The 11,309-nt window shown below is 39.5% G+C and overlaps 1 protein-coding gene across 1 annotated transcript in view; it reads left to right on the top strand.

Moving 5' to 3' along the window:
* The window catches only part of LOC104985773 (cytochrome P450 2C42-like), a gene marked incomplete at its 5' end in the record, with an annotated part of 28,845 nt that extends 26,646 nt beyond the window's left edge, over nucleotides 1-2,199 (top strand). Inside the window, 2 exons of the mRNA XM_010836117.1 lie at nucleotides 552-693; nucleotides 1,659-2,199. Coding sequence (XP_010834419.1) covers nucleotides 552-693; nucleotides 1,659-1,840 — 324 coding nt within the window. The remainder of the gene's footprint in view (nucleotides 1-551; nucleotides 694-1,658) is intronic.
* Nucleotides 2,200-11,309: the final 9,110 nt, after the last annotated feature.

Below are 11,309 nucleotides of genomic sequence, written 5' to 3'. Positions count from 1 at the left end.
CCCCGCCCTTTCTATATGTTTTTAAGCTAGCATCCATCTCTAATGAACCCTGCCATATACTTTAAGACAAACAATCCACATGGCAATGATAAATACTAGCAGTTGTTATTATACTTATTGTTATTATCACAGAATTTATTATTAATTAGATGAGAAATCTGTTTATAAAAGCTTTATGAACTTATAATCCAGACATCCCAAACTCTAAGAGTCTCCCCGTTTTAAACCATAATCCACATATTAGATGAGTGAAAACTAAAGTAGTGAAATAAGGCAGCTGATGGGGACAGACAACAGTATGATAAGCAGAATGGATTCAGAAGGTCTAACACACTAGGATCCATGAATTCACCACTTCAAATACCACTGTCACTTGCCTTAAGCTTATTCCTTATTTATTACTTCTTTGTCTGGCTCAAAATGCCATTGTCTTTCTTTGGACCTAGAATTCCTCACCTGTAGGTCATAATATTGGAATGAATAATTTATAACATTTCTTCCAGTTCCATGACTTCTTTATAATTCAGTTTATCTTCATCTTTTCTTCCCAGGGCACAGGTGTATTAGTATCACTGACTTCTGTGCTGTATGATGACAAAGTATTTCCTAACCCAGAAATGTTTGACCCTGGCCACTTCCTGGATGAGAGTGGTAACTTTAAAAAGAGTGACCACTTCATGCCTTTCTCAGCAGGTAACAAAATTTTTTCCTTCGTTACTTCAAAGGACAAGATGCTTTGGGGGCGGGGGCGGTGGGGATCAGTTGGAACTTCTTATAAAATTCCCACTCAGGGGCTGGTTGGACTGCTCTTTTCCTATACTCAGGTGTAGGAATTGCAATGCCCACACACTTTCCCTTCTCATAATATATGCTCTTTATTGCTCTAAGTTACCAAAGCTTTGAAAAGATGACCCAATTCTTTCAAATTCAGAAATAAAATTTGAGCTAGGTGCTGAAAATATAAGAGAAGTGTACCTTATCCATAAGGAACCATGTGTTGTAAAACTTGAAACTTCAAGATGTGTTGAAGATTGATGAAGATGTAGTTAGAGCAGAGAACAGAGGCTGTGAGGAGTAGAAATAAAGATGATAGGGACATCAGACTAAGAACATAAACTACAACTATACTGTGTGTTTCCAGGAGAAGAAAAAGGTTGATGAAAACATGAAATATCAAATTGCATGAGAATTGTTAATGAAGTACTTGGCATAGTGCCAAAGCTCATTAAAAATTTGTGTAAATAAGGGTAGCCATTCTGCTCTGCTAAGTCACGTCAGTCGCGTCCTACTCTGTGCGACCCCATAGATGGCAGCCCACCAGGCTCCCCTGTCCCTGGGATTCTCCAGGCAAGAACACTGGAGTGGGTTGCCATTTCCTTCTCCAATGCCAGGGTAGCCATTAAGATATGAAATTATGTGGACAGCATGTGTATCCATTCTATGTCTGCCTATCTAACTGTTGTGGCTTACATTTATCCATTCAACCATTCATCAATTGTTACTTTCTAACCACTGATAAGTAACACATTGGCCAGTTCCTCATGAAACTCCCCCACAGCTGTGAGAGGTTGGAATACCAGATGTGCATGCCAACTCTTTCTAACAACCAGAAACACAGTGTTCTAGGAGTATGTACTCTCTGTGTTTGTTATTTTCAGGAAAACGGATTTGTGCAGGAGAGAGCCTGGCCCGCATGGAGGTGTTTTTATTCCTGACAGCGATTTTACAAAAATTTACTTTGAAATCTGTGGTTGACCCAAAGGACATCGACACCACCCCAATTGCCAATGGGTTCGCTTCTGTGCCACCTCCTTACAAGCTCTGCTTCATTCCTCTGTAAGGACTTGTCTCCTATGATGTTGTCTTCAACTCCTTCTCATCTGAGGCATTGGTCACCTCCTTTCCTCTTCATTCTTCTGCCTAGGAATGCCTTCTCAATCTCTCTTCTTGTTATGGTGCAGTTTCACTGCAGAAATGTATCCGCTATTCTCCATGTCCTGTAACATTTGTATTGGCCATCACATATGCTAATGCTTTATCTATATAACATTTGTATTGGCCGTCACATATGCTAATGCTTTATCTATTACCGAGTAGCACTATGCAGTCAATACAAAATAGAACAAGATGATTAGTGTATGGCAATGGAGAGTTATTATTCTATGCATGTTCCTAATTAAAAGCATAATTTGATGAGCCAGTTCTCAGAGTTTCCTTATGGTGTGCCTAATACACGTGAGAAAGGAAGGAAAGTAATTCAAAGAAGTCATGTTGGTCTCATAGTGATCAGCACAGAGGACTACAGAGATTAAGCAGGAAAGTTCCCTTAGCTGCATGTCATCTAGAGTTACTTGAGGTTTGGATTTGCAACTGAAAGAGATTGTGTCCAGGAGTGCCTCAGTAGGAAAATATTGAGATCAGTGATACTAAGGAATTAAATCCAAAGTAAGCCACAGAAAACTACAAATGAAAATTAGAGCAGAAATCAGTGAAATTGCAAACAAGGAATCAGGATAAAAATCAATGAGACCAAAGTTAATTCTCTGAAAAGTTGAATAGAATTGATAAACCCATATGTAACCTATTCCCCACTCCGAGAGAAGACACATTATTAATATCATTGCTAAAAGAGGGACCATAACTTTAAGTCCCAGAGCACTAAAAGGATCATAAGGGATTATTATGAAGCTGTATGCCCACCAGTTTGAGAAGTTCAATGACATAGGTTAATTTCACACACAATCTGTCAAAATTCACACCTGGAAGAGTAACACCAACTAGTTGAAACTAGTTGAAAGACTTCTGTACCCTTAGTGAATGTGAACCTAGCCACATCAAAGCCAGAAAGAGAAGCAGATCCTCTCTCATCACAACTACCAAGCCCAACAATGTGCCCTATAATTGGGCAGGTATCCCCCCCCAGCTCTCAGCTTCTCCTTGAGGAGCAAAGGAGTTGGCATGCACATCTGACATTCCAACCTCTCACAGCTGTGGGGAGTTTCATGAGGAACTGGCCTCTGTGTTACCTGTCTTGGAGCACTGAAAGGACTCAGCAAGCTGTAGATACCTAGGAGTTTCTAGGACATAAGAAGCAGTCTGGGCTAGCACACAGGTTTGAGAGACCTCCAGAATCTCTGGCTGAGCTGACTGGTGAAGTTTTTCTCCTCCATGTGACTAGTCAGTGAAGACTGAAACTGGCTATTGTCTAATGTGTAAACCGCAATGCAGAGAGTCAAGGAAAATTTAGAAACAAGAGATGTATGATTGACCTAAAACATCATTCAAAATAAGTCATAAAGTTGTTCACTGTGGTCTGGAGAACAGTAAAGAAATGAAGTAGGAATTTCAACAACAGGGCAGAAAATTCAAAGGTGTAAAACAGAAGTCAGAGCTGAAGATTACTTTTTGTATTTAAAAAAATCATTAGAGAATGTAACAATAGACTAGATCAAGCAGAACAAAAGATCAGAAAACTTGAAGATAAGTCATTGGAAATTATTCAGTTGAGAGAAAAAAGAAAAGAAATTTAAGGAACTTATAGAACACTATCAAGTAGATCAATACATGCAGTATAGGAGTCATAGACAGAGCGGAGAGAAAGAGAAAGGACCAGAAAGCTAATTGAAATTAACAATGGCAGAAAACTTCCCACATCTGGAAGATGAAGTGCACATAGAAGGAAGGAGGTACCAAGCAGGACACCCCTTATTCATGGAATAAAATGGTTACTTCAAGAGAGTGATAGCTTTTTTATTCAAAAGAAGCTGATCTGGTTCTATTAGAGTTAGAACCATGTGAGTTAGACAGGAAGTAGTACTTTGGTTTGTCCTGGTTAAAATGTTCCCCGAGACATGGGTTCATTTAAATTCTAAAGGTTATAGAACCAAACTTTTCTGACTCCAGTTTAATAAGCTGACACTGTAATTATTAACTGTATTAATATTTATTTTGAAAGTCACTGATTAGTGTGAATCATGGCATTAGTGTGAATCATGGAATATTGAACAATGGTGCCATATAAAGGAATTATAAAAATCAAACAAAGCCCATAGTCTGCATAAAGATGGAATTAATAAAAATCACAGTGGAAATAAGTAAAACAGAGACTAAAAGCAGAACCAATACAATATTGTAAAGTAATTAGCCTCTAAAATAAATAAATTTAAGTTTTTTAAAAAAAGAATGATAGAAAAGACCAACAAAACCAAGAATTGGGTTTTTTGATAAGGAAAAGAAAATTGATAAAATTTTAGCCAGAGTCTTTATGGAAATTAAGAGTGGAGCATATAAAATTAGAAATCATTGAGAAGTTACAACCAATATCACAGAAATACAAAGAATCATCAGAGAATACTACCAACAGTTATTTGCGAATGAACTGGACAACCTAGAAGAAATAGATACATTCCTAGAAACATACAATCTTCCAGGACTAAATCAAGAAGAAATAGATAATCAGAACAGATAAATTCAGTTCAGTTCAGTTCAGTCACTCAGTCGTGTCCGACTCTTCGTGACCCCATGAATCGCAGCACGCCAGGTCTCCCTGTCCATCACCAACTCCTGGAGTTCACTCAGACTTACATCCATCAAGTCAGTGATGCCATCCAGCCATCTCATCCTCTGTTGTCCGCTTCTCCTCCTGCCCACAATCCCTCCCAGCATCAGAGTCTTTTCCAATGAGTCAACTCTTTGCATGAGGTGGCCAAAGTACTGGAGTTTCAGCTTCAGCATCATTCCCTCCAAAGAAATCCCAGGGCTGATCTCCTTCAGAATGGACTGGTTGGATCTCCTTGCAGTAATACTAGTATTGAAACTGAATAAGTAGTAATAAAAAAAAATCTGCCTACAAACAACCATTCAGGACTGGATGGCTTCACAGGAGAATTTTACCAAACATTTAAAAAATAGTTGAGAATTCCCTGGTGATTCAGTAATTAGGACTTTGTGCTTTCACAGCTGATGATCAGATTCAATTCCTGGTCAGGGGAACTAAGAACCCACAAGCTGCACATCACAGCCAGAAAAAAATAGTTAATACCTATCCTTCTCAAACTATTCCAAAACTCTGAAGAGGAGGGAACACCTCCAAACTAATTCTGTGAGACCATCACTACTTTGATACCAAACCAAGAAACTAAAAAAGAAAACTACAGATCAATATCTGTATATCCCTGATAAACAAAGAAGTCCTGAACGAAATATTAGCTAAATTCAACAATACATAAAAATGATTATATACCATGATCTAGTGGGTTAATTTTAGGGATGCAAGGATGATTCAACACCTACAAATCAATCAAAGTGATATACCACATTAACAAAACAAAGGGTTGAAATCACGTAATCATCTTCCCCGATGTAGAGAAAGCATTTGACAAAATTCAATATCTATTCATGATAAAAAAAAAACAACAACAACACTCTTTACAGACTTGGTATAAAGGGAACATATTTCAAGATAGTAAAGGTTCCAAATAGGAAAAGGAGTACGTCAAGGCTGTATACTGTCACTCTGCTTATTTAACTTCTATGCAGAGTACATCATGAGAAATGCTGGGCTGGAAGAAGCACAAGCTGGAATCTAGATTGCCGGGAGAAATATCAATAACCTCAGATATGCAGATGACACCACCCTTATGGCAGAAAGTGAAGAGGAACTAAAAAGCCTCTTGATGAAAGTGAAAGAGGAGAGTGAAAAAGTTGGCTTAAAGCTCAACATTCAGAAAACAGAGATCATGGCATCTGGTACCATCACTTCATGGGAAATAGATGGGGAAACAGTGTCAGAATTTATTCTGGGGGGGCTCCAAAATCACTGCAGATGGTGACTGCAGCCAGGAAATTAAAAGACGCTTACTTCTTGGAAGAAAAGTTATGACCAACCTAGATAGCATATTCAAAAGCAGAGAAATTATTTTGCCAACAAAGGTCTGTCTGGTCAAGGCTATGGTTTTTCCAGTGGTCATGTATGGATGTGTGAGTTGGACTGTGAAGAAAGCTGAGCACCAAAGAAGTGATGCTTTTGAACTGTGGTGTTGGAGAGGACTCCTGAGATTCCCTTGGACTGCAAGGAGATCCAGCCAGTTTGTTCTAAAGGAGATCAGCCCTGGATGTTCTTTGGAAGGAATGATGCTAAAGCTGAAACTCCAGTACTTTGGCCACCTCATGAGAAGAGTTGACTCATTGGAAACGACTCTGATGCTGGGAGGGATTGGGGGCAGAAGGAAAAGGGGACGACAGAGGATGAGATGGCTGGATGAAATCACTGACTCGATGGACATGAGTTTGAGTGAACTCCGGGAGCTGGTGATGGACAGGGAGGCCTGGCGTGTTGCAATTCATGGAGTCGCAAAGAGGCGGACACGACTGAGCAACTGAACTGGCTGTCTGAAAGGCTATTTATGACAAACCAACAGCTAACATCATTTACACAGTGGAATTTTACTCAGCCATAAAAAAGAATGAAAATTTATCACTTTCAGAACGTGGATAATCCTGAAGGGTATTATGCTTAATTAGATAAGTTTGATAGAGAAAGACAAATACTGGACACTTTCACTTACTCAGTTCAGTTCAGTCACTCAGTCATGTCTGACTCTTTGTGACCCCATGAACCGCAGCACTCCAGGCCTCCCTGTCCATCCCAACTCCTGGAGTCCACCCAAACCCATGTCCATTGAGTCGGTGATGTCATCCAACAGTCTCATCCTCTGTTGTTCCTTTCTCCTCCTGCCCTCAATCTTTCCCAGCATCAGGGTCTTTTCAAATGAGTCAGCTCTTCACACCAGGTGGCCAAAGTATTGGAGATTCAGCTTCAACATCAGTCTTTCCAATGAACACCCAGGACTGATCTCCTTTAGGATGGACTGGTTGGATCTCCTTGCAGTCCAAGGGACTCTCAAGAGTCTTTGATGTGGACTCATAAATAAAACAAATGAACTAATACAACAAAACAGAAAGAGACTCACAACACAAAAAATAGGCTAGTGGTTACCAGTGCCAAGAGAGGTAGAGGTAAAGGGTAAGACAAAGAAAGGGCATTAAGAAGTACAAACTGCTGCTGCTGCTGCTGTGTCACTTCAGTCTTGTCCGACTCTGTGCGACCCCATAGACGGCAGCCCACCAGGCTCCCCCGTCCCTGGGATTCTCCAGGCAAGAACACTGGAGTGGGTTGCCATTTCCTACTCCAAGAAGTACAAACTACTAAGTGTAATATTAAAGTTAATAAGATACAAGGATATAATGTACAGCACATGGAATATAGCCAGTATATTGTGACCACTTTCAGTTCAGTTCAGTCGCTCAGTCATGTCTGACTCTTTGCGACCCCATGAATCACAACACACCAGGCCTCCCTGTCCATCACCAACTCCTGGATTTCACCCAAGCTCATGTGCATCAAGTTGGTGATGCCATCCAGCCATCTCACTCTCTGTCGTCTCCTTCTCCTCCTGCCCCCAATCCCTCCCAGCATCAGGGTCTTTTCAAATGAGTCAACTCTATGCATGAGGTTGCCAAATATTGGAGTTTCAGCTTCAGCATCAGTCCTTCCAATGAACACTCAGGACTGATCTCCTTTAGGATGGACTGGTTGGATCTCCTTGCAGTCCAAGGGACTCTCAAGAGTCTTCTCCAACACCACAGTTCAAAAGCATCCATTCTTCGGCACTCAGCTTTCTTCACAGTCCAACTCTCACATCCATACATGACCACTGGAAAAACCATAGCCTTGACTAGACAGACCTTTGTTGGCAAAGTAATGTCTCTGCTTTTTATTTATTTTTTTAATTCAAATTTATTTATTTTAATTGGAGGCTAATTACTTTGCAATATTGTATTGGTTCTGCCACACATCAACATGAATTCGCCACAGGTGTACATGTGTTCCCCATCCTGAACCCCCTTCCCACCTCCCTCTCTGTACCATCCCTCCGGGTCATGCCAGTGCTTTTTAATATGCTATCTAGGTTGGTCATAACTTTCCTTCCAAGGAGTAAGCGTCTTTTAATTTCATGGCTGCAGTCACCATCTGCAGTGATTTTGGAGCCCAAAAATATGAAGTTTGACACTGTTTCCACTGTTTCCCCATCTATTTCCCATGAAGTGATGGGGCCAGATGCCATGATCTTCACTTTCTGAATGTTGAGCTTTAAGCCAACTTTTTCACTCTCCTCCTTCACTTTCATCAAGAGGCTTTTTAGTTCCTCTTCACTTTCTGCCATAGGTGTGGTGTCATCTGCATATCTGAGGTTATTGATATTTCTCCTGGCAATCTTGATTCCAGCTTGTGCTTCTTTATGGAATATAAACTGTAAAAATATCTAATCTCCATGTTGTACACCTGAAATTAATATAGTATTTAAGTTAACTATGAAAAAAGTGAAAGTGATAGTTGCTCATTTGTGACTATAGCCCACCATGCTCTTCTGTCCATGTTCATTCTCCAGGCAAGAATACTGGAGTAGGTTGCCATGCCCTCCTCTGGGGGATCTTCTCAACCCAGGGATCTATCCCATGTCTCCTCCATTGCAGGCAGATTCTTTACTGTCTGAGCCACCATAGAAGTTCGAGTTAACTATGACAATTAAAAAAAAAAATAGGACTTCCCTGGTGGCTTAGACAGTAGAGAATCTGCTTGTTAATGTGGGAGATCCAAGTTCTATCCCTGGATCAGGCAGATCCCCTGGAGGAGGGCATGGCAACCCACTCCAGTATTCTTGCCTGGAGAATCCCATGTGCAGAGGAGCCTTATGGGCTACACTCCCTGGGGTCACAAAGAGTTGGACACTTCCACTTTTTTCAATATAAAATAACTTGCAGTGTCTGTAATTTTACATTTTATGGACAATTTTATTTCAGAAATTTACCTTTAAGGAGACTGTATATGCATAGCAAATTAAAAACATACATAATCTTGTCCTGTGTCAGAATCTCACTGAAATGACTATAATCTCAATTACAAATGAGATTTAGTCTTTTATACTTGGAGATGTGTATCCCTTAATATACCACTATTCATGTTTCAAGTACAAAGATCTTCTCATTCATAACAGTCAAACATTTTGTGCTCAGGATTTATTATTGATACAATAGCATCTAATATATAATCTATATGTAAGTTTTCTAACTTTCCTAGAATATCCATCATAGCTTTTTTTTCCTTTGCAATTCAGTGAAGAAAATGGCATATAATTTGGTTATCTTTTCCCTTTGGTAGCCTGTAATCAAGAATAAATTCACTTTGTTTCTTTATTCCCATTTGTTACATTTATCTTTTTGGGCTCCAAGCTAGTAGTCTGTGAAATGTTTGATTGTTTTCTAAGGATTAGATTCCAGCTGTTATTTTGGCAAGAGAACTACATAGATGCTATATGTATGTCCCACTGAATCTCATTGAGAAGATAGAGGCACATAATATCATGCATCCCATTATTGGTTATGTCAAACTCCTCACTAAACAAGGAGGTATTCCCAGATGTCCCCATTGCAGAGGTTTCATCATTTAATACATAATTAATAAAAATTTATGGCATCATACTTTAAGACCTTGCAGATATTCTACAGTCAAAGCATTCACCCAAGAGCTTTTGCACTTGTTGATGGTCCTAATCTGAACTGTTGCCAAATGATCATTTTTTTTTCTATTTTATCCTCTCTTCTGTGTTTTTAAGCTAGGATCAATCCATAGTGATGATTTGCCCCATATTTTTTAATTAAGGGAAACAAATTACATTGCAGTGATAAACACACCTTAGTTGTTATTGAACTCTTTCTCATTATCTCAGAAGAGGTCCTTTTTCTTTAGGTCAGATTTATTTGTATGTTTACAAAGGCCCTGGAAATAGATACTTTGGACATTTCAAGTGCAGAGATTTTCATTTTAGGCCACATGTGAGGTGAATGAAAACTAAAGTAGTGAAATAGAGCAGTAGATGGGTACAGACCAGTGTCCAGACTCTCTGAAAGCAGGACAGATTCAGGTCTGGTAGCCAACCACCCTTGTCCTCGGTACTTCAAATGCTATGGGAGGCTACTTTAACAAGATTGCTGCCATTAAACTTATGGCATTAAACTTATCCATGCCTATTGCTTTGTCTATCTGATTTGAAATGCCTCTGCTCTTGTTTGGACCTAGGCTTCCCCATCTATGGGCTGAATTGCAACATTTCTTCCAGCTCCATGACTTCATAACACATTTCAGGACACAACCATATTTACATTTCTGACCTCTGTGCTGGATAATGACAAAGAATTCCCCAACCCAGAGGAAGTTTGACCCTGGCCACTTCCTGGAGGAGAGTGGCAACTTGGAAAAGAGCAATTTGCAGAAAAAAATGTATTTCCTTCAGTATTTCGTGGAACAAGACACCTTTTTGAGATCAGATAGAACTTATATGGTGCTCACTCTGGTGCTGGTAGGATGGCTGTTTGTCCATGATCAGAAGCACCAGTCCCTAAGCCAATGTAGTCCCCCCACTTCATGATACATCATCAGGCCAAATCACTGAGGCTTTGAAAGGTGATCCAGTTCTTCCAAATTGAGAAAATTAGAGTATGAGTTGATGAAATTCTTTGCTGAGACACATCACTGTGTGTCTGAGAACTCCTTAGAATGTAAAACTAATTAAGACTTTCCTTACCTGACACGAGAAGGGCACCTAACTCTGGCCAAATTTAAAAATGCACTGAAAGGATCATACGCCATGATTAAGTGGGATTTATTCCAGGGATGCAATGATGATTCATTATTTGTATTTGGCTTGTTAATTGTTTGTAGCAATTAAAAACTAATTAAATAAAAAATTAATTTTTTAAATTTAAAAAATCAAATTAAATTAAAAATCGAAGTTAAAAAAAAACTGGAAAAGGTCAGTTTTCATTCCAATTCCAAAGAAAGGCAATGCCAAAGAATGCTCAAACTTCCTCACAATTGCACTCATCTCACTCGCTAGTAAAGTAATGCTCAAAATTCTCCAAGAGAGACCTCAGCAATACGTGAACCATGAACTTCCAGATATTCAAGCTGGTTTTAGAAAAGGCAGAGGAACCAGAGATCAAATTGCCAACATCTGCTGGATCATGGAAAAAGCAAGAGAGTTCCAGAGAAACATCTATTTCTGCTTTATTGACTATGTCAAAGCCTTTGACTGTGTAGATCACAATGAACTGTGGAAAATTCTGAAAGAGATGGGACTACTTGACCTGCCTCTTGAGAAACCTATATGCAGATCAGGAAGCAACAGTTAGAACTGGACATGGAACAACAGACTGGTTCCAAATAGGAAAAGGAGTACATCAAGGTTGTA

Source organism: Bison bison, unplaced genomic scaffold (assembly GCF_000754665.1).
Source record: "Bison bison bison isolate TAMUID 2011002044 unplaced genomic scaffold, Bison_UMD1.0 scf7180017845621, whole genome shotgun sequence".
Taxonomy (NCBI): Eukaryota; Metazoa; Chordata; class Mammalia; order Artiodactyla; family Bovidae; genus Bison; species Bison bison.
Note: the sequence above shows the minus strand (reverse complement) of the source record. Positions and strands in the feature narration are given on the sequence as shown.